At 28.8% G+C, this 23,960-nt stretch overlaps 1 protein-coding gene across 1 annotated transcript; it reads right to left on the bottom strand.

Moving 5' to 3' along the window:
• Positions 1-3,226: 3,226 nt before the first annotated feature.
• CLE26 (CLAVATA3/ESR-RELATED 26) lies at positions 3,227-5,790 on the bottom strand. Its single transcript, XM_020361893.3, has 2 exons — positions 5,075-5,790; positions 3,227-4,032 (listed from the first exon to the last, which is right to left on the bottom strand). Exons 1-2 carry the CDS (start codon positions 5,341-5,343, stop codon positions 3,993-3,995), a joined length of 309 nt encoding a protein of 102 aa, XP_020217482.1. The 5' UTR covers positions 5,344-5,790; the 3' UTR covers positions 3,227-3,992.
• Between the last annotated feature and the right edge of the window lie 18,170 nt (positions 5,791-23,960).

Here is a 23,960-nt window from a genome sequence, read left to right as displayed (position 1 = left end):
CACTAATGTGTTGCTTTACATAATTTTAGAAAGTTCTTTCTGGAGCAATAAATTTAGTGTTTAGGGAAGTGTTTTTTGAAACACTAATTTCTCTATTCTAAAAATTAAGTACTTTTCAAAGCAATAAAACCAATTTTCCATGGAATAATTTTCAAAACACTAAATTTAATGTTATGACTTCTAGAAGTGTGGAAGGAGAAAATGTGTTTGAAAGAAAAAATGCGTCTATGGTTCGGCACCTTCGATACTATCAAGGAAGCTACATGTGTTTGCAATGTCGTTGGGTACTAGTTCTATGTATCGAGTTCATGTAAAAACTAAAAGAGGAGAGAGAGAGTAACATTGTGAAAATTGAAAGGAGAAGAGCAAGGAAGTGCATACGAAAATTGAAAGGAGAGGGAAGAAAATGTGTAGAAAAGAAAAAAATATTAAATTAAATGTTAGAAATGTAAAATTTTAAAAAATAAAGAATAAAAAAAGTAAAAATATTTTAGAAGTTTATTTAAGAAAATAAAGTATACTTATAAAAAAAATGTATATATCATGAACCTAAATAAATATATAAACACATGGTGCTTTACAAAGCTCAAATTATATCACTTGTTAAAATTGGGAGTCGAGAAGAAAACTAATGGAATCATGCCAAGGAGAACAATAAGTGACACATTGAAGGACTCAAGAAGAATTGACTAGTCATGAAGACCCTAGGAGGATTGAACCTATTTTTAGGCTAGTGGGCCTTGACTTATCTTGAACTATGGGTCACCAATTAAAAGCCCAATACCTCCCATACATATGTTTGTATATAGTTTCTTATCATATATTAGGTGTCATATTTTTAGCCTTGTATTTTGGGCTTAGTAGAATAGGGTTTTTGGATAATAAGTCATATTGGGCCTATTTTGGGCTTAATGGGCCTTAGGTCTTTTGATGCCTAATATTAAGTTTGTTTTGTTTCTTTTATTATTTCCTGATATTTAGGATATGTCGGCCATTAGATTAGGTTTTGAGGAAAAAAGGTTAATAGACAAATTAGTTAAAATTAGATCATATTTAGATTTAATTTATAATGCATTTAGTATACATGTGCTAGCCTAAGGTGGACTACACTTGAGCCGCACCAAATAACATCCAAATACAACTTAAATGCAATCTAATTTCGTGGTTGTACATGGTGATGTCATTGGCAAACCAAAATTTGAATTCAAATTTTGGCGCCAATGCACTTAGTTACTTTGTGACTCCACATTCATTCTTCCCTTGGCCTTTAAATCAAGCTCTTCTCTTTCATTTGTGATTACTTTGAGTTGTATATACAAAACATTCCGTATTTTTGCAAATTCTCTCTCAACTTAGGGTCACTTTGAACTTAGAACTTTAGGAATTTTGGAAATTTCTCCTCTAGGTTCACCAATCTTTGTGAGCAATCAATTAAGTCCTTGGCTTACTCCAGGGGTCCAACACCTTCTCAAGGCATTCTCCATTCAAATTGGTCGAAGGAAGAGCTTAAAGAAAGATCAGGAGACTTAGAGTAGCTTCCGTCGTAGATCTAGTTCAAGATCTTTAAGGAGTTGCCGTCAAAAACATATCTAGTCATGCATCTAATTCATATTTTAATAAAAAAAAAATATGTTAATAAATAGACGTCCAAATAAAGAAACATTAGTATCGTATCTTGTTGAACTTGTACCAGATATTGATATGCATATACAGCTACATTTGTATCATAACTTATATTATTGATTAATTTTGTTAAATATAACTTAGGTACACCAAAATCTTCGGTTACTTTTCTCAAAAATAACTTTTAAACTGAAAGCTAAAAAATAAAATAAAAATTATTTAAATATATTTTTAATCACTCAAATTTAAAATAAGATTATTTTTAGTCTTAAATTTATTCAATTTTACTCTCAATTCAAAGAAGTTTACTTTTTTTTTTTGTAAAGATAGGAAAAATTACAAAGATGGTCGCGATGAGGATTAAACCTAGGTCCTCATGCTTCTAACTACCCCAACCCATCCCCACCCAACTACTAGGTTAACCCAAAGAAGTTTACTTTAATTTTGAAGACTACATGCAATATTATTAACAAATATATTCATTTTCTATATATATAAAAAAGGAAATTACTAATAAGAAAAAATTAAATCAATTATGTAACATCAACTAAATTTAATATAATATTTTTATTAATAAAATAATAGGTGAATTTAAGAGTTTTTTTTTTCAAATTAAAAATATTAAATTTAAATTTAACGACAAAAAATTAATTTTATTTTAAATCTAACAACATATTTAAACCTTGTTATTTTAATTGAGAAATCAGTCTTTCACTTTCTTGATTACATTTTATCTACCATCGACTAAATGAATTGGATTACAAAGCCACATTGAGGCATTTTTTTTTTCAGAAGAGAAGAGAAAGATAGAAACAAGAATGAAATAAGCATAAAATATGAAAAAATTCTATAATCTTCGCTTTGTAGTTGGGTTAAATTTGCTGTCTATATTTTTACATGTGGTCTACAACTCTACATGATACTACCTTACTCAAATAACATTGTTCCCATGAAGAATATCTATAGTTTCTACTAAAATAAATAAATAAATAAATAATCCTCACTTTGAAACAATGAGTTACTGGTCTTGTTTGTAACAGGGGTCATGACCGTAACGCGAAGAGGGACATCCAAATTCATAAAGTAAACCTTTCTTGGGACTATGAGCATTACATAAGCTATGCTTTTTTTGTACATATTTTCCTATGAATACCTAAAGAAAAATGGTGGGGTACTAATGCAAGTAGCTGTTTAGTCTGTGACCCATATTAAATCTCATGAAGAAAGCACGAGTTCAAAATTATTTATCCTTTTTTCCCTTTTTGGTAAATGTCCCAATTTGAATCTCACTTGCTTTGCACACATTCTTTGCTTCTCAATCCAATCAAAACAAAACAACAGGAGAAAAAGCAGTTCATCATAAAAAATAATGCTCGAGTTCAGGGCATCCTTTAATTTTCACTTTAAAACATTGAAGACCGTTTGTTTGTTTGTTTCCTCTTTTTTTCATCTTCATTTTATAATCCTATTCTTTTTTGTTATCTCTTCTGATTGCCACGAGATAATAGGAATCTAATACAGTTTAAAATGTTTGAATGGACCGAAGACCAATCAGTTTCACCACCCCCCACCAAAGAATCTAGTGAAAAAGACTAACACAAGATGCAAACACCCTTCTTTTACAGGTGCGCCAACACCTTTAAATGGTGGAATTTACTTTTACTTTAGGAACTCATGGCTAATCTTTACAATAAATAATAATAAAAACAAAAAACTGAAATCCCAAACTTAGTAGTGAGCAAACCAAAGCCAAGACTCTTTTTTTTTTTTTTTTTCCCTAACATACAAGTATAGTCCCTCCAAAAGCATGCATGGCTGCTGTTGTTGCTACAACATCTTTCTGGCTTTTAAACTTTAAAGGTACGTTAATTGCTTTACATGCAAGCACTGATCTCCATTCCATTGAAATTTGTGACACTGCCCCCCCATCCTCTCATATCACAAGTTCAAAAACAAAAAACACTAACTAATCACATGTTTGGATACAAGCTTAAAAGAATTTTTAAGAGTTTTTTTTACTGAATTCTTTTTTTCAATAGAGAAACTCTTAAAAAATGCTTCTGAGTTGTATTCAAGCTGGCTCTAAATTGCAGTTTCAGTAGAAACTGATCAAACTATCTTTTGAGGTTATTTTCTGTGGGACAAGCTTCCTTACTTTTCTTTCCCCCCCTCTTTAGGCCACAATAACTCTTCCCATAACAAATTAATTACCGCAAGTTAGAGATTAGCCCTTGCTTGCAAGCTAGAATTCTAAGAAGCTCAGGGTCAAGGATATATGTATGAAGTTACTCTCAGTTCTCACAAGTAAATGGCTAACATATTGTGTCATCTTCTGCATGGTTGCTGAAGCTTGTCTATCTCCCTTGTTACTAAGCTTGGCCAGGAGGTCGCCCAGAATTTCCAGCTCTCCTGAACACAATTATCAAACAATATTTTAATCAAAATAATCCTTAGACCTTAGCTGAATAGTATTTGATGCAAACCAATACAATTTCTAGTAGAAATGCATGGACAAGCAAACAACATTCATGACATAGTTTCATAATTCATAGCAAGTCTCAGTCTCACCCCATGCATGCTTGTGTCTTGTGCTAAAAGAAATAAAGAAAGACAACAAAGAAAAGGTTAAAAGCTTCTTCATGCAGAGAGAACCGAATGACATGAATAACTTTAGTTGCTCATGATTAATTAAGCAGTGGAATAAAGTTGTTAGCTATATATACTTTATCTTTCTTTTATGGCTTTATGTATTAATCTATTATAAAGAAGTATCCATGTTGAGAGAATTTTAATCAAAATTTCAATGTAACAGTTAAAAGCGTGGTAATCAACCCCCCACAGTTGGGTTTGCATCCTTTTTTCTTAAGCTTCATTTTGGCAAGAACTACTAAATTTGAAATTGATGACCATATATCTCTAGACATAACTTGTTTGGATGTGAAAGCTCTAACTATTAGCTTCTTACTAAACGTGAAAAAACACATGTAGGATGCGAAACCAAACACGTTAATAGTAATATAGTACTATATTTGAAAATAATCCATGCAGATTTTAGACTGAATTGGGGAAAAGATAATAATTAGCAAAGTAACAGGGTGATCTCATATCCATGATAAGAACAGGGGAGTCAAAAGGACTCCAATCATTTACACACACATAAATATATGGTTACAGCAAAAAGAAAATATATATTTATATGGCCCTTACTCCTTACTTTTCCTTTTTCTTTCACACTTGAATTTCCAACGATAATAATATGATCATATACTAAACTTAGTACATATATACGTACTATGGCTTGTTATTAAAAGTAATGCATGTCTGGTGGCAGAAAACGTTGAAGAAACGTAATATACATCAAATTAAGTAATGAACAGTGACATAAATCGAAATTAAAAAGCACAGCATGTAAGTTGTGTATCTTATTTGGGTTTAGAAAAGCAAGAGAAACCTGTTATGAATAGGATCTGGTCCATTGGGAACTCTTCTTTTGCTCATGTAGTTGAAGTCCAATTCAGCACGGTTGACAGGCTTATCTCTACCCACCACTGGCTCATGCTTGACTCTTTCTTCAGACCATTTTGTAGTTGCTTGTCTTGTTCCTTCACCACTACCTAATAAGCTTCCCAAAACAAGAAGACAAACAAGCCCCACCACTGCTAGTGGTCGAAGGAACCTTGGAAGGAAAAAACTACAACTACTAGTACTAGTACTACCCATATGCAAGTCTTTGTTCGTAATTATGTGTATGTGTTTTATGTCATGTGAGGAATGAAGAAGGCTATGACATAGATGATGAAGAGAAAAGAAAAACAGAAAAGGCTATGATTGCGTGATGATTGAAGTGAAACTGGCTAGGAAGAAGACAAGAGAAGATTGAAGAGGGAGAGAGGGGAGGGTGAGTTAAGGGAAGGGACTTTTTTTACTGCAAAGGATTAAGGGTGTGGTTGGTTTTCTTTATAGGTTGGAGGGATTATGTTATGTTGCACTTTCTCGAACTGAGAGAGGGGGGCTTAGCTGGTGTGGAATGGAGGCAAACCTTTGCTTTATACGGAGAAAGGTCCCAATACGACACAATTCTTTTGCTTTCATGTTGTGTGTGAGTGTGAGTGTGTGTATTTTCATGCAACTACGGTTCCAAAAGACTCCTTATCTTGTCATTCTTTACGTACAATGGTGTAAAAGGAAAATAATAGGTTGCCTACCTTGCCTCTGCTGTTATACTCTAAGAGCCTCTCGAATCCTCAAGGGATGGAATAAAATTTGAATTCATAAAGAATAACAAAATCTAGCAGACATTGGTCAAAGAATTATTAATCCACTCTTGTTAAAATATCATGATTTTTAATGTATTTTTAACGTCATTTTGATTAATTAAAATGTTATATTATCAATTCCTTAATTCGTACTGTATTTGAAATTAAGTCATGTCAACTTTGATTTATGTTTAGGAGAAAAAGAGAGAGTTTGTTTATACATTTTTTTCATCTTTTTCACGCGAAATTTGTTGGAATATAAGTAAAGTCTCACACTGTTCAAATAAGAGGATGGACATGGATTTATATACACACAGTTGTCTCCATTAGTTGAGAGGCTTTTTGGGTAGTGTTCAAAAAGCAGATAATGTGGAGACATGTGTATATATGTGGTAACCCCTCAGTGCACAACAAAATTAAAGAACGATTTGGATTATTAAGATACTAATTGTATCGTCTAACATCCCTTAATTGATATTTTTATGATACTAATTATTAAACTTATTAACAATTTTATCTTATCAAATTTTTATAATTTGTTTAGATTAAGTGAAATTTAATGGGGAAAACAAAAAAGATAGAAGTATATGAAAAATAGAAATGTTTATTTGAATAAATAGAAATAAGAAGAAAAAAGTGATTTTTTTCTCGTTTGTATGGATGAAAGTCTGAATGAAAAAAGAGTGTATAAAAATGTTTTTTTATACACATTAAAAATAATTTAATTAAAAAACTTTTTACTATATCATTTTTTAATATAAATTATTTATTACCTTTTGTTATAAAGATTATTTAATTTTAAAAGGTAAAAAAGAAAAAACAAAGTTAAGTGCAACAAATATATCCCCACTTTTGGAGGGAAAATTTGTATATATGGACTCAAAAAAGACATTATTTCTTTTTCTCAAACAAATAGTAAAATTATGATATTTTCATCTTAAACAAAAGATCAGATATTAAGTTTATATTAATATATAATTTTATTTATTTCATTTTAAAATATCAAACAAAGAATATTTATCTGAAATAATTTTTTTGTCTTCATTTTCTCCTTAAAATTCAACTCTTAGAAGCAAGCACGAATCTATGTTATGGTTTTGAGCCACGCTAATTTTTTTTCCTTTCTTTATCCTATATCTAGTGTGTATTAATTTCTCCAACAAGAATTTTATAATTTTAATCCCACAATTTTAAATGTGTATATCGTCCTCGTAGTTTATAAAGGAACCGAAATAACACGAGTTGTCGCTTTCATGAAATAAATTATATATAATTAATTTTTTCTGTATATTATGATGGGCTGCTAAGCATAGTATCGAAGATTCTCACATGCCAATCAACGATAATTCTTTAATTGTACACAATTTTGTTTTCTTTTGTACCAATAATATCCTCCAATAGTTATTTTACAATCAATAATTTAACGGTATTCATTTTTTTTTCAAAATATAGAAAGCTCAAGAGTGACTTTTGTCTCATAAAAAAAATCTTCTTCATACATAAATCACAGATCAAACATCTTATCTTTAAAATTTTTTTTTATAAATTTAATTCAATCTTACAAATTGAATATTAAAGTAAAAGTCACTTTTACTTATATACTTTTAATTTATATCTTATTTTTAATCAATATAAAACTTAAGTTTTTTTTTAATATCTGATAACATACGTAAAGAAAAATACAAGTTATGATATGAAAGCTGCAATTGGGATATTTACTTCTCCCTTGGATCGAAGCTTGTTTTAGGCCACATGCCACAACAAACACTACTACAATAAAAACAACTAACATGCGATCGAAAAAGGAGCAATGAGTCTATACTAATTTGACCAATAAAGTAAAGCTACAAAAAGTAAATTAAGAATAGAAAAGTACATGAAACAAAGAAAAAAAAATAGATCACACCGTAAACATGTTAGATTGTGTGGGCATTCAATATTCTTTTTCATTAATACTAATTTTAGGATGAAGTAAGTACTATTTTATCATCGATATGGTGAAAGATAGGTCTACCTGTTAGTTATAAAAAAGAAAAATAGATATGTCTAAGTTAACTCAGGATGACAAATATATCCGTATTCATAGATAATATGTGAACCTGTCCTGATTTTGATGGTGAATACGTAGTTTGACTGGGTACGGATTCGGGTAAAACCTGGTATATTAAATCGGGTACAGGTAGGCATGACCCTCGCAAAATTAAACCACCCCCGCTCCCGCCCCCGATACCCGCCGGGAGTAAAATCTAGGTCCCCATCCCAGCCCCCGGCGGGGTTCGGGTTTCCCCGCCCCGCCCCCGCCCCCGCTCCTATTTTTTTTCTTTTTTTCTTTTAAATAAATATGAATAGTTTTTAAAAAAATAAAAGAAAAGTAAAATAATATAAATTTTTACATATAAATATTTCTAATTTTGGTTTATATATATATAAATAATTTTTTAATTATATTATTAAGTGGGGCGGGGGCGGGGGCGAGTATGGGGGCGGGGGCGGGGTGGGTATTAACATCCTCGTCCCCGCCCCGCCCCCGATTTTATCAATCGGGGAAAACCCGAACCCGAACCCGATAAACACGGGTTTTCCCCGTCCAAATCGGGGCGGGTTCGGGCGGGTACCCACAGGGGCGGGTTAGATTGCCATGCCTAGGTACAGGTACGGGTATGTATTTACCCGTCCCATACCCATCCCTGTTTTCATTCTTAATTTAATACTCACTTTCAATTTAATTATGCTAAAGAATTTTAATATTTTATTATGTGTAATTATTTATTATAATGTGAGATAGAGAAATAACCTAATTATAAATATAATATAATAAAAAATAATTTAAAAATATTATATTTAAAAAAAATAAAAAATAAAAAATTTGACAGATACAGGTATAGGTATACTTAATACTCGACAGAGACGAAGATGAGGATGAAAATTATATACTCAACAAGTACAAGTACGAAGACGAGATGAGTTTAACTCGCGAGAACGGGAACGAAGACGAGTATCATAAAACTCGTATCCGACCTCACTCGTGGCCGTTGCCATCCCTACCCATGCATTTAATAGTGTACTTAATTTGGATAGCTTAAACTTCAAATATATGCATCATTCGATTCACGAAGCTGAAGAAAAAAAAAAGATTATTTCTTTAAAATAAGATATGGATATCTTGACATTGGCAATTGGCATTATTGGCTTTACACAAATTCATGTTAGACTGATAATAATATAAAATTGGTCTTCATTGTTATACAAGATTAGTAGATTACCATTATAATATTGAAGTACTCTGCCGGGGATTAAAGCCCACACAACAGAAAAAAATTCTCTACTTTCTCTGTAGTCTCAAATCCTCACTCTCTCTCTCTCCCTCGCTTTTCTCAAATCCTGTACTTTGAACACTTATTCATCAAAGTATGTTGCCATCTTTAATTCCATGTATGTTCACCTAACAGTGGCTGCCAGACTAATGGCCCACACACATACATGCTTTAACATATATCTTGTGAACCACTCTTAGTTGCGGCTGCAAAAATTATACCGAGTATCATCGATGCACTTATCTAATTAGAGTTAAAATTTTATCATAAAAATAAATATAATAAATTTTTTTAATTATATTTCAGTATATATTATTAAGATAAAATTTTAATTTTGATAAAAATTAATACCGATAGAAAATAATATTTATAGCACTATATGTAAATTTTATTGTGTTGTCTAAAATATGATAGACGCAACAATGAGTAATATGAAACACTGAACAAATACGTTAGTAAAATCTCTCTGAGACGTATGATAACATTGACCTCAAGAACTTATCTGCAGGATACGCGCAAATTCCCAAGATAATATGTATAGTACTGTATGTAAGTTTTGTTATATGATATGTTGGATGTAAAGGGTATTACCATAAGGAATCTCTACGGTAAATTAAATAGGGAAAGACGAACATATGCATCAGAAACTATAGAATAGATTGCAATAACAGAAGCTGGTTCCTTTGAATGAGGGCTGTGATTAGGGGAATATATATAGCACGTCCCACATCTTAATACTCCATATGGCCAAAGCATATGGCACATTTTGTCTTATCCATTATGAATGAATCTTACAATAATGAAAAACTAAAAGTGATTTTTGTTGGAGAATCCAATGCTTTTTACTGTAAAAGCTTCACCTTGAAGACAGACACATTGAGGATATATATATATAACTTGGTTATTCATATCATAGCTAGCAACAAGTGATGCATTACTCTAAGAAGCTTTAGGAATTGATGCCTTGCCTATGGTACATGTTTAAGGTGTGGAATATTACATAAACATATATGGAGAGTTTGACAGTGATTTATACCTGTGGACATCTACCAGAGTTAATCAATTATTCCAGTGTGTTATAAGGCTAAGGTCCGGAGGCAAGCCGCCTTAAGCTGATTCGCTCATTGCAGATAGCTTTTTGGATCACTTGTCCCACAACTGATGGCTAAAATTCATATGGCTAACTTCTCTGCTTTGCACCAATATATTGTTAGTATTTCATCTAGAACATGGACACATAATATTTGAGATATATTCTTTTTCAAAAGGTTTATGAATTAGCATTTTCACTAAAGAATCCAATTTGTTAAAGTTTTTTCATACAACGAGAATAAGTAGAATATATTATCTTGAATAATAAATAAAATCATTTTTTATGAATCACATTCACATTTATTCTCTGTGATATAATAAAAAGTTTAATGATGATGCATCATCAATATAAAATATAAAGCAATTTTATATTGTTCTCCAATTATATATGGGTAGATGCATGTAGACTTTTTGGAATAATTGTCTCCACAAGAGTTTAAGGTTTTACTTATATATTTATTAAAATATTTTTTTAGCCCTCCAAAAAATAAGAATTGTTCCCATAAAATAATTTTTTTAAATGAGCATAAAATATTATTAAAAAAATAAAAAGAGAATAAATTAATACTAGTTTTATTATTTTATATTTTTAATTTTTACAATTATACTTCTTTAATGTTAATTGAGTTATACAAAATCATAAATACAGACCTCGTTATAATCTCAAAAAAAAAAGAAAAAAAAAAAAGAGAAATTGTTGTTCTATTACGAGACAATTTTAATTTATAAAAGGTTAAGCATTTTAGAATTTTTTTTTTCATGAAAATGTGTATTTTTTAAAAAATTATTATATTTTTCTTATGTGTAAATTAGGATGTAAGCGAGTTGGGTTTAATTAAGTCGAGTTGAATCAAGTTTGAATAAATCTATTGCTCAACCTAATTAAAATTTAATGTGTTGGGTTGGGGGCTTTGTGCATTTTTTTTAAACCCAATTCAACTCAATCTAATCACGAATGAATTGAATTGAGTTGAGTCAATGGCCAACATAACTAAATTATTTTTTTTGTAAAAATTTAAATATTTCATTATATGTGATATTTTATTGCAAACACAATATTATTAACTCATAAAGCAAATAATAATACAAATCAAATTTTAAAATAAATTTGTTGATTTGTTATATTGTTATTGGCTCAAATAACTAATATTAATATAGAATAAAATTTAAATAAATATATTGTATTGTTGTAATGTTACTAACTTAAGTATACAAAATTCATTACTAAGAATATCATTTTAAACAAATTATCATTTCAAACACTAACTTATTATTATCATTATTTTTACTTTTTTATTTTTTTATTATATATGATCAAGTCATGTCAAATTACAAGTAAAAATATCCAAATCCTATTATCCAATTTGTATAATGTTAAATTTTGATCGGATTAGGATAAATCTAACCCAAACACTAAAAAAAATATAATTCAAATTTACTAAGTCAATTTGGATTTACAAATCACCTATATATCTGCATACAATCCTATGTGTAAATATTATAAACTATATTTTTTTCCACGCTATATATAAATTTCTTGAATGTCTTACAGCAATCACATTCCACACTAAATAGTAAATTTATTTATTTTTATAATACCTACCTTAAAAATTATATAAATCATGATTTTTTATTACTGTAAATTAAAAATTTTATATCGTAAATACATCACTATTTAACTCAATAATAAATAGATCGACAGTTGTATAAATCAGGACACCAAGATAATGATACAAGGTCCTTGATACTTCTTGAAAACATTGTTCTTCAAATTCCTGAGTACTTTTGAATGCTCTTACAACTTACTTTGTTAAATAACTTTAAATAGAATGTGTCGGAGTGTTCCTTAAATAACTTTAATTATAGGAAAAGGTTTTTTTTTTCATCATTTATTAAACTTAATGATTAAAAGTCACCGCCATACATCCAAGGCATATATTTAATTATGAAGAAAATAGAGAGAAATAATCCTATAATTAACATAGTAGCAACAAAATTGGCAAAAAAAAAATCTAGAATTTTTTTAAAGAAAATCAACAGGAAAGTAACTCATTTCTGTGTGACTCTTGATCTTTCATCAAGAGTTATGTATATTCAAACACTATACTTTTCTGATAAGTTGTAATATTGTGTTATAATTTCTTTCAACTATACACCATTTAAATACACTCATTATGTGATGTACAATACTTATTAATCATATTATAATATTTCAAGACTCATCAAAACATCATTTAATAAATATATTTGATATAAATAAATTATAATACAATTATTTTAAAATTAGATAAAGTTAATTTTGAATAGTTAAATATAATTTAAAAATATTTTAGAATTAACTCAACCAAATCTATTAAGATCTAGTGACTTAAAATTAGAAGTGTGCAAAAAATTCAAATTGATCTAAATTGATTCATACTAAATCGATTTATATTAAAAAATCTAATTTATTTTAAAAAATCCAAACTATATATTTTATAAAATTAATTCAATTATTTGATTCATTTTTATAAGGTGGAACTGTTCAATTTTTCTAGAAAAGTGATCCATATATGGATAAAAAAATATAACTACATAATATTGATCCAATTTTAAAAAATTCAATTCCTAATTTTATAAAACAAACAAATTCGTAATATAAAAAAAATTACTTAATTAATACACTTTTATAAAATAGATGGATTCGATTTAATTTAAATTTTTTTAAAATTTAATCTATAAACATCCCTATTTAAAAACCTTTGACACTTAACCTGCATAAACAAAACACCAAAATAACTACAACAATTCCTCCACAAATCTTCATCCTATGGGATAACTCAATCTCCTTATCACCCGTTATCTATGATGAAAATTGAACCCTTATATACCCGATCACACAAAAAAGATTAAAAAAAAAAAAATCTCTTTCACATCCTAACTTCTAGAGTCAAGTCTATAAGTGATCGACTTGACCGTCAAAGTGCTTATAAATACTAATTGTTTCTTAGTGAGGCTCAAAAGAACCTATGATAGACACACGATTAAACAACATTGTAGCAACACATGATTTTGACACTTGGGGATAGAAGGGACAAAAATTGTGTTCAAATCAATTTTAATTACAGATTTCACATTATGGCACATTCCATGTTAAAAAAAAGTTAATTAAAGAACGAATTAAATAATTTTTAAGATTATATTTATTTCAATGTAAAATATAAATGAGAGTTTAATATTAAATTAAAATCGAGTACGTTGAATTGTATAAATAAAAAGACTTATAAACTTAATATCTTGAGATTTTGGGTTAAGATGTAATGTGAAATTCATTTGTGTGTGACTTATTTATGTTTTCTTCCATTGTTTATATCTTTACATTCTCAACAATTTGGATTTTGAATTAGACATAAGAATAGTCAAATATATTGAAATTTTCCAATAATTATAATGGGCTAATATATTATAAATACTTATATTAGCTATTTAATATTAGTGGGTTGTATTTTATGTGATTAAATAAAATAAGTTCATTAGACTACTAAATTAATTGATATGAAATTAAATGAGCAGATGTTAATGTTAGTCCATTGAGAGATAATGAGAACTCTTATATGTTAACATACTATTAAAAATGTTATAGTCTCTAATATATTGAATGATACAGATGATTAAGGTTCTATGAGAGAATCAAGAGATTTAGTTGGGGAAGAATCATAAAGTCACTCATCTCCCTTGACCCGTGATGATGATTAATCATTGTAGTTATTGAAAATTGTTTAGATTTGGAACGAATGTTGGATTCAGGCATTTCTTATATCCTTAATAATCAAGTAAGTTATAAATCCTAAGACCTTTGATTTATTGTTGTAGGTTGTATACTTGTGAACTTAGACTTCTGGATAGAGAATAAAGAATATGAAAATTATAAGTTTTAAGAAATTCAATCAAAATAAACATTTCTATATATTGACTAAATCGTGCATTTTCCTAATGCTGTCTACACGAATCTTCAGAGTATCTGTATATGTCAGTAGAGCTATAACCAACGGCCACTAGGTATGTTGGTCTAAAGGATATGAATACGTAATTTATTCGATGTATAAATTTTAAGTGACAAGGTTTTCTGTATAGCTTATATATATATATGTAGCTAACCAACACTTGTCTCCTACTTCTTCATATATGATGTATCATATATATACCTCTACCAGTTAAAGTCTAACTGGCTCAAATGGCCCCAGGTATGTACTCAATCGTTTTATGTGATTACTATGTTTGCAAGTTTGTAATATCATCATGGTTAGTTATAATGCCTGGTTTGTTCACTTGAGGGAAGTAGTGAATGGTTCAAGCGAGTTAGAACTTCTAACAGAACTTATTGTTCTGTAATTAAACTATCTCATCCCATTTTAAACTTACACTGCTGTTGAAAACAGATTCCCATGTTAGTGGAATCGATATTTAATTTTCTTTAATGCTGAATGCCACATGGAAATACATTAGTTAGTCATGAACTCTTGATTACAAAATTTGTAAAATCACTTGGCAAAATTTGCTAGTCACATGGAAACCACTAACGAAAAAAGATATTAAAGAAACTAAGAATAACATGACCATGAGACCATCCGTGAAGTTATTATGAAAAATAATGCATTGTTACATAACTCATAAGTTTTGTTGTTTAAATACGTTAATTAATTATTTACAGCTCAATGAATAATAGTACAATATTACCACCAGAATCAAATGAAACAGTGAACCAAGTCGTGCAACTAAAACATAGCTATGCTTTTGATGAAGAGAATATATCCTGGAAATGGGTAATGGAAGATATTAATTTAATGCAAATCTTGCAAACATACATAGACAGTGGAAGTGAAAGATTACCTCTACATTACTGGATTTTCCGTATCTTGGTGGATTTGTTATGAAAAGGCTAATCTTTTGCATCTATGGCCAGATAGTGACAGCACTGAAGTGATAAACCATTGCTTTCATTTCCAAGGTTGGATTCGATGTATGAGACAAAAATTATTCAGCTTCATACTTTCATTTTATGCTGGAGTCTTTGTAGTATTTTATATGTTAAGATTTTGGCTTTTTTGCATGCTGAGCATTAAGGAGCTATTCAAGAGCAGCATATCCGCAGCATTATATACAGATTAAAATTTCAGTAGTTTTAATTTTTTTAATCAACCACAAAATTTAATATTCACTTTATAATGGCTATAAATACATTTGGGATCCCTCTCCTCTGAGTGATTCAATCACCTACTTCACAATTTATCTATATATAATCACATGAAAATTGAGACTTAATTAGTAAATCTGAATAATGTGGCAAGTACTCTAAGATACTCTTTCTATGGATACATCTCTTTTGGAGGAGGACAGAGATAAAGGACAACAGTGTTTAAGAAAAAAGAAAAATACTAAAGGGTGATAATAGTAATACAACCCAATATAGCATATAGATTTTGCCTTGCATGAATGTCGTCTTCTTTTATGGATTCGTACACTACAACTTTGTCAAATGCTCCCTTGCTACAGTTAGATGTGATCAATAATTTTGTTGTGGGAGTGGAATAAGTCTGACATGTGTCGCAAACACAAGGGTCATCAGGAACTCCAATGCATGATTCTGTGCAAAGGAACCAATTGATTTTTGGTACAAAAGCATGCACTCAATTCTTAATCACGCTCCTTGGTACCTTACCCAAATATGCTTACAGTGGTAAAGTGGCACTTGGGAACATCATTCTCTTACAAGATTCTTTCATAATTGTTTCAATTTCCTTATATTTACGCCGTTATATCTACACTTAAAAACTATTACATCCCGTGTTATTTTAAATATTGGTTACTAATATTAATCATGCATCTAATCAATTAACAACGCATAATAAAGTTCATTATTACAAGTGGTTCAACATTTATAGTTTTTAACTTAAAGATCAGGGTTTGGTTTTTGATTTGGACATAAAGAAATGATCAGAAACATCATTTTATTTTTATAAGAATCGACTGAATAAGAAGAAGTTACATCTTTTTATTAAACTTAAAAAAAATGTTATCATACATTTTTTGTCTACCTTCACAAAAAAAAAAGGGTGTGATCCATATGCAGCTTTGTATTATTTTAGAAATTAAATCTTCGATTTTTTTTTTTAGATATCTCAATAGTAAAATTATATTTTATCCTAATACTTTTGTTACATAATGTTACAATTTGGGCTTAAACACAATCTATATAATGATTCCTCACGACCCAAAAGAGAGGCCCACCCAAGTTCGTAATTATTGACCGAAGTCAACATCAATAATAGGGAATTGAACATACGCTAAGGAATAATGAATCACATTCACATAGATCGAAGAGTAAAATCACCTTATTGCTACACCAAAATAGAATACACTACAACCAAAAAAAATATTAGCATTTCTAGTTAAGTGATGACCTCAAGGCCCTTGTTAACAAAGCTGACATAAATTTGATTGTGTTTATCAAAAGACATTGATGTTCATTGCAAGTAATTTCACTTTTCAATTTAAGTGTGTAGACTTAAAAAAATAATGTTGGCTAAGTTGACACTATTTTTTTATTTTTTATTTTTTAATTTAGAACCCACCAGCGACTAACACAAGTTTAAAAAACATTTAAAGAAAATATAAGAATTAGCAATTTGATAGTAATTGCATCAGCTGATTAAAGCAAGTTAAAAATCATTAATAATTAATGATTATAGCATCAATCAAAGCAATAAGCACGTTGATATTATAACGCTAATGCATACATCAAAATCACGTTCCTTGTGTAGACGGTATCTTAGTTAATCAAATAATAAATTTTATACAATAAATTTGTTCAATTTTTTTTATCACCATGATTTTTGACAAAATCATTAACTGCTTCCATTTTTACTCATTTCAAAAATTAAGGCAATAATTCAAGTGTATTTTATGAATCAACTCAAATAGTCAAATTAATTGACTAGGAATTGAAAGTGAAGGCAAGAGATCCGATCGACACAATAATTAGTTATGACTAGAGTTCTTGAAAGTGACTTAACAGGATGCATCTTAGAAACAAGTTGCAATATAAATAATATATTATTCAATAATAGAGTTTAAAATATACACTAATTAATTCAACAATTTTCGCTCAATTCAACCATATTCAAATGTGTACATGGTAACTAATCAAAGAGAAATCACTTGCGCAGTTTTTTCTTAACAGTAATAAAAGATATAAAGAAGAGAAGAAAGTGTAATAAGATAAAAGAATGAAAAAAATAAAATAGTTTTATAAAAAGTAGGCAAAAATAGTATTTTAGTCCCTTATAATAATTGTTTGTTTTAATTTAGTCCCAATTTTATTTTTGGTCTCAATTTAGTCCTTAATAAGTTAATTGGTTGTAATGTCGGATTTCCATCCAAATTATTTAAACGGAGTTAACGGTTGGTTTAGGGTTTAAGGTTTAGGGTTTAGGGTTTAGTGTCACGTGGATGCCACGTAGATGCATATGTGAATGCCACGTGGATGTCAAATTTTTTAAAACACCTGGAACCAGAACGGCCCATTCTGAAACCAAAACGGGTCGTTCTAGGTGCACTCTTTGTGTGTTAATTTTGCATCCAGAACGGCGCGTTCCAGGTGCAAAATTAACACACTAAGAATGCAACCAGAACGGGCCGTTCTGGTTTCAAAACGGGTCGTTCTGGTTCCAGACTGCTAAACACAAATGGTCAATGATTATAGTTCACGGTTGTGAATCATGGAAGGAAAAAGACCCAAGGTACAAAGCATTTCAAACACTGAATTTGGTAACATTGTCAATGAAAATTGATAACTTCAATTGCTAAACAGTTGGGCTATACAGTGTATCATTAAGGACAATGCAGTGTATCACTAAAGACAATGGTAGCAGATTTTATTTCATTATTAGTCAAATTGGAGTGAACCACTTACTACTAAATTGACACTATACAATAAAGGATGAAATGAGGTGGTATTTTTCCTTGAAGTCATTACTCCAACAACAACCTGTTCTTGAAGAGGTAGAACTTGAAGTAAAGGAAGAGGATACACAGGACTATCATTTCACCACACAACCACATGCAGAGATGGATCTAAGTTAATCATAGTGGGGGCAAGTGCCCCCCACCAAATATTTTTTCATTCTTTTTTTATATATAAAATATTAATAATTTTATAAAATATATATTATTGATTATATTTTAATTATGTTGTTATATCTAATATAATAAATACATTAATATTTTTTTTATATATTTTGTTTTATTGTTTAATTATTTTTTATTTTGTAGTAAAATTATCTTCATTTTTAATGAAGAAAAAATTTACTTACTTCAAGAGTAAGTCTTGATAGATTTATTCTACTTAATAATTAATGTTCTATATCAAAATTTAAAAAATGTAATTGTTAAATTAAAAATCTTTTCATGTATAGATCAAATTTATAAAAAATTTTAAAAAATTAAAAATCATATGATACTTCGTTAAATTAATTCAAATTAACATATACAATATTTTTATTTTAAATGAGTGTAAAAATTTAGAGGACACTAAAAGAAAATAAATTAATAATTTTATTATGTTTATCCTATTAATTTTTATCATTTTATTCCTCTAATTTTAAATAAGTTGCAAAAAATTATAAAGTGACACTTAAATATTTCTTTAGACAGAAAGAGAAAAAGGAAAAGTTATCACTCTATTTATAAGACAATTGTATTTTATAAAAATAAGTAATTTTAAAATTTTTACTATAAAAAAATATTTTTCAAAATTATTATATTTTCTAATAAAATTAATATAGAATATTCTATTGTTCCCACTTAACTTGGCGTTCTGGAACGGGCCGTTCTGAATCCAGAACGGCCCGTTCTGGTTTCAGAACGGCCCGTTCTGCTGTACTGGTGGTGTGTTAATTTTGCATCTGTAGTATATGTGTAATTTGAGTTTAAATAATTCCCTACTACAAAATCAGAATCGATACATGGATGAATTTGCTTAATAAAATTTACAAATTTTGCTTATCCAGATAGCTTTATCATCTCTATTATTATTATTATTTAAAATAATTGTTTAAATTATTATAGAAAAATCAGTGGGCGAAAAATGACAATGCCATATAAAAAAATTAGGTTATTTTATTCACACATGAAAGAAGTAAATCGCAAGTAATTTCTAGAAACATCTCATATATGTCTAAATGACAAAGGACTTATTTTTTTAAGGAAAATGTGAGTTTAGTGAATGACTCAAAATGTGTAGAAGAGATTTATTTCCTTAAATATAAGACCAATAGGAGTTTAAAGTGATTATCAAATATCCAAGGTCTAAGTTTTTTATTTGTTTATTAATTTGTACAAAATCACATTAAAATTACAACAGCTGTATTTACTTATGTAAATTTCATAGCAAATACTTTAATGTAAAAGTTTTTTTTTAAGATATATAATTGTGTTATATATACATTCATATACATTAAACTAAATGGAGTTTTTTTGCAACTAATATATGATACTTTAGAAAATTATAAATTTATTTATAATTTGAGATTAATTTTGGGACTTTTAGCAATTTGTTAGTCTAATTTAGGCTCTTTTAACAAATATTAAAGGAGATGTTTAACCATTAGGAACATTAATAATAAAGTCATCAAATCAAATAGAAAGTACTTACATTTAATGTAATTAAAATCAACATCGATGAAAACTCATTTGGTAACTCAATAAGAGTAGGTTTTGAAGGTTTGTTTCAAGACCATATGAGGAATTGAATTACTAGTTTCTTTAGCTCGTGTGAAAATTGAACATCAAGATTGAATTGTTTGCGCTATACTTTTCATACTCTTAACAAAACTTGGAAGAAAGGTTATTGTGCTATTTTGTATGACAACGAATTCTACCATGACCATAAAGTTGGTTCATAACAATAGGGGATCACTTTCATCCTTACTTTCCTTGGCCATTACAATTAGGAAATTGTTGCAATTATCTTGAGTGTCACCTTGCAATACACATTTCATGAACCTAACCCATACGCCGACTGACTTGCAATATATGGTGTTAGTCATGAATTATGATGTTTCTTTTCAACATTGGAACCACTGCCTATCTCAACTAACTTATATGTTGTTATCTAATGCTACGAGGATGCTACACTTGGGGTTGTAATTTTTATTCTTTTTTTTTTGTAATTCCCACTTGTAAAAAAAGGTGTCAAAAAACAAAAATGGAACAAAAATAAAGAGATCAAAGTGTATGCATGATAAATGATATCATGTGGATAAAAATAATAATTGTAATATAATATATAGAGTAGGATTGGATATATGAGTCAAGGTTTGCGATGTGACCTATTAAGCTCATGGCCTGTTTGGATAATAGACTATTTTTTTAACAAAATTCATATGATCAATCATATCAAATTTTTTACTTGATTTATGAAACATGAGGGCTTAATTTAGAAATTTTTTGGACTAACCCATTTAATAATATTTAATATTTTTTTTTAAGAAATTAAGACTTTGATATTTGATTATATATTTAGACTTTTAAATTTTTATTAAGACATTAAGATTTTGATGTATGGTTTGCATATTTGGACTTTTAAATTTTAAAGATATTAAGACTTAGATTTTTTTGTTAAAATGTATAAATATTGATATGTTAAAAATTTTACCTTTTATTTTGAATGTTTGTTGTTATTATAAATAAATATATATATATATATATATATATATATATTATTTTTATTTCTTATGTTTTCAAAGCTTAAAAAAAATTAAAGAAAAGACTCCTTAAATTTGATAGATTTTCATTTTAATTTTTTTTTTCTAGATTTTTATTGAGCTCTCAAACCGACGTATTTATTTGAGGATAGACATAAGACAAAAAACTTAAATCATTTATCTTACAAATCGAAACTTACATGACTTGTTAAAAATGTGAATTTTGCAAATTGAGACATAAACATATTGAATCAAGATTACTAATTGTTAATTATATATTTAAAATAATTTTTTATATAAATTTTAAATATAATATATATTTATATACATAACTTATCATAATTTTTATTTATATAATAAATACTTAATCTTTGCATTACACCGAATAAAATGCTATAGTGGAGCATTTAATATCGGTAAAGAGATGACTTTCAATCTATTGTTAACTAACTAAACTCTAAGTGGATTTTGATACCTAGAAATGGGCAATGCCTACAAATGACGACTAGGCCATCACATGAGCTAATGTTTATATTCATAGTTGGAACAAAAAAAAATGGCATATCTAGTGGCGTCTTTCCAAGTTTTCCTAATCCTTATCCCCAAAACTCATTGCACTGAATCTAGCAGACATTCTATCCACCAAAATCCACCCATTAGCTTTGTCCAACAACTTTGCACTTTGACTACTCCTTCCATGCACCTAAGAAGTGTTCGGATCATCCATCGTTGTTTGAGCACTTTGCCATCCACTAGCAACAATAAAAGAAGAGAATAATATTGAAATGGAGAGAAAAATACTTGATTGGATAGAGAATGAGGGGGAAAGAAAGGTAGGGTGAGGATTAGAAGAATAGAAGGAAATAAAATAACATGAAAAGAGAAATAGAAAGTCAAATTGATAATAAAAGGAACTAAGTGACAATCTAGACGCCACTTTTAATTAGGAATATTTTTTTAGCTAATAATAAAAATAAACAAAAATTAGAGGTTGAATCCAAGCTAAAACAGTTTAAAAATTTTCAAGAATCGAAACAAAACAAAAAGGTCTTTTAATAATGATAAAAAAATTGATATGAACTATAGGCCTTAGCAATAACTTGGGACAAAATGGTGAGCCAGTTGTAGATTGAGAGTAACTTTAGGCATGGCAATCTAATTCGCCCCCGTGGGTACCCGCCCGAACCCGCCCGAACCCGCCCCGATTTGAATGGGGAAAACCCGTGTTTATCGGGTTCGGGTTCGGGTTCGGGTTTTCCCCGATTGATAAAATTGGGGGCGGGGGCGGGGGCGGGGATGTTAATACCCACCCCGCCCCCGTCCCCATACCCGCTCCCGCTCCCGCCCCGCTTAATAATATAATTAAAAAATTATTTTTATATATATATAAACCAAAATTAGAAATATTTATATGTAAAAATTTATATTATTTTACTTTTTTTTTATTTAAATTTTTCATATTTATTTAAAAGAAAAAAAGAAGAAAAAAAATAGGGATGGGGGCGGGGGTGGGGCGGGAAAACCCGAACTCCGCCGGGAGCAGGGATGGGGACCCAGATTTTATCCCCGACAGGTATCGGGGGCGGGGGCGGGGGCGGTTTAAATTTGCGGGGGCGGGAAACGTAAAACCCGCCCCCGCCCCGCCCCATTGCCATACCTATTGGGGTTGTTCAATAGAGTAAAGATGATTGTCTTTCATCTTATTCTTTTCTTGTGTATGTGTATATGATTGAATTGTTAAAAGGAAAATTTTACTAAGTCTAAGGAAAATAGAGCGTATAGGTTAATTATTGAGTTCTCACATCAATCATATGATCTAAATAAAAGATAAATTATATTTTTTGATAAACTTCTGTATTAAGTTAGTAAATAATGACTAACTTCTTTGAGATTTTATCGATATTATCTTTTGATTTTTGGAGGTTTTGAATCTTGTTTATTTAGAAAAGGAAGAATAGAATGTGTCATATATCATGGGATATTAATACACACATAATTTAAAAAAAAAAATATATATATATATATATATATATATATATATATATATAAAAGATATGTACCATCAAATTTATTTAAATTTTGTTTAATAAATCATGAATAAAATGGTTACTCAAAACAAACACATAATAATAACAAAATTTAGGATTATAAAAGATTAAAATTGAAATGTGAATCCAATCAGCTTGACCAATCCAATTAGATTTTAACAAGTTGACTTGGAAGATATTCTAATTGACTCAATATTATAATTAGGTTAGATAATAAATTTTATGATTCAATTCAACCTAACATAAATTTAATATTAATAATAAAATAATAATCATGTATTTAATTTATATAATTTATATTTTATTTTCTATTTTTTTATATATATTTTTAAAATATATTAATATCTTGATAAATTCAACTCAATTACTCTACTCAACCCAAGTAAGGTCAGGTTGTTTGCAAAAAAATAAAATAAAAATACATCCAACTCACCAAACTCAATTATATTTCATTAAATTGGATCCTAAAGTAGTTAGACTTAACCTAATTCAGATCATTTATAAAAATTAATTAAGTTTTAAGTTTTAGACTATGTTTAGATAACAATTGAAAAAAATTACTTTTATCAGTTATAATGTATAATTTTAAATTTTAATACACAAAATAAAAAAAATTGATTAATTTTAAAAATAAAAGTACTTTTCAACTCTTCTAACTTAAATTCAAATATGTCCTTATTCACGAAGATATGAAGTTTCCACCGGTTAAATTACTATACAATAACAATATTGTTCTCAAAATTATATATATTATATATATATATATAATCATATATACAAAAAATAACTTGGATGAGAAATACTAACAACATTCTCTTTAACATTTTTTTTATCTCTTTATTATTTACTGAAATTTATTAAAAATACAAAAAATTTAGTAGATCA

The sequence above is a fragment of the Cajanus cajan genome, chromosome 11, assembly GCF_000230855.2.
Source record: "Cajanus cajan strain Asha chromosome 11, NIPB_CcT2T_4, whole genome shotgun sequence".
Lineage (NCBI taxonomy): Eukaryota > Viridiplantae > Streptophyta > Magnoliopsida > Fabales > Fabaceae > Cajanus > Cajanus cajan.
This window is presented reverse-complemented; position numbering and strand designations above follow the sequence as displayed.

What these genes read in the sequence shown, in the direction of transcription:
- CLE26 (XM_020361893.3), bottom strand. Translation starts at nt 5,343, where the DNA reads ATGGGTAGTACTAGTACTAGTAGTTGTAGTTTTTTCCTTCCAAGGTTC. An exon ending in CCAGATCCTATTCATAACAG is followed by an intron (nt 4,033 to 5,074) that starts GTTTCTCTTGCT and finishes AATTGTGTTCAG; the next exon opens with GAGAGCTGGAAATTCTGGGC.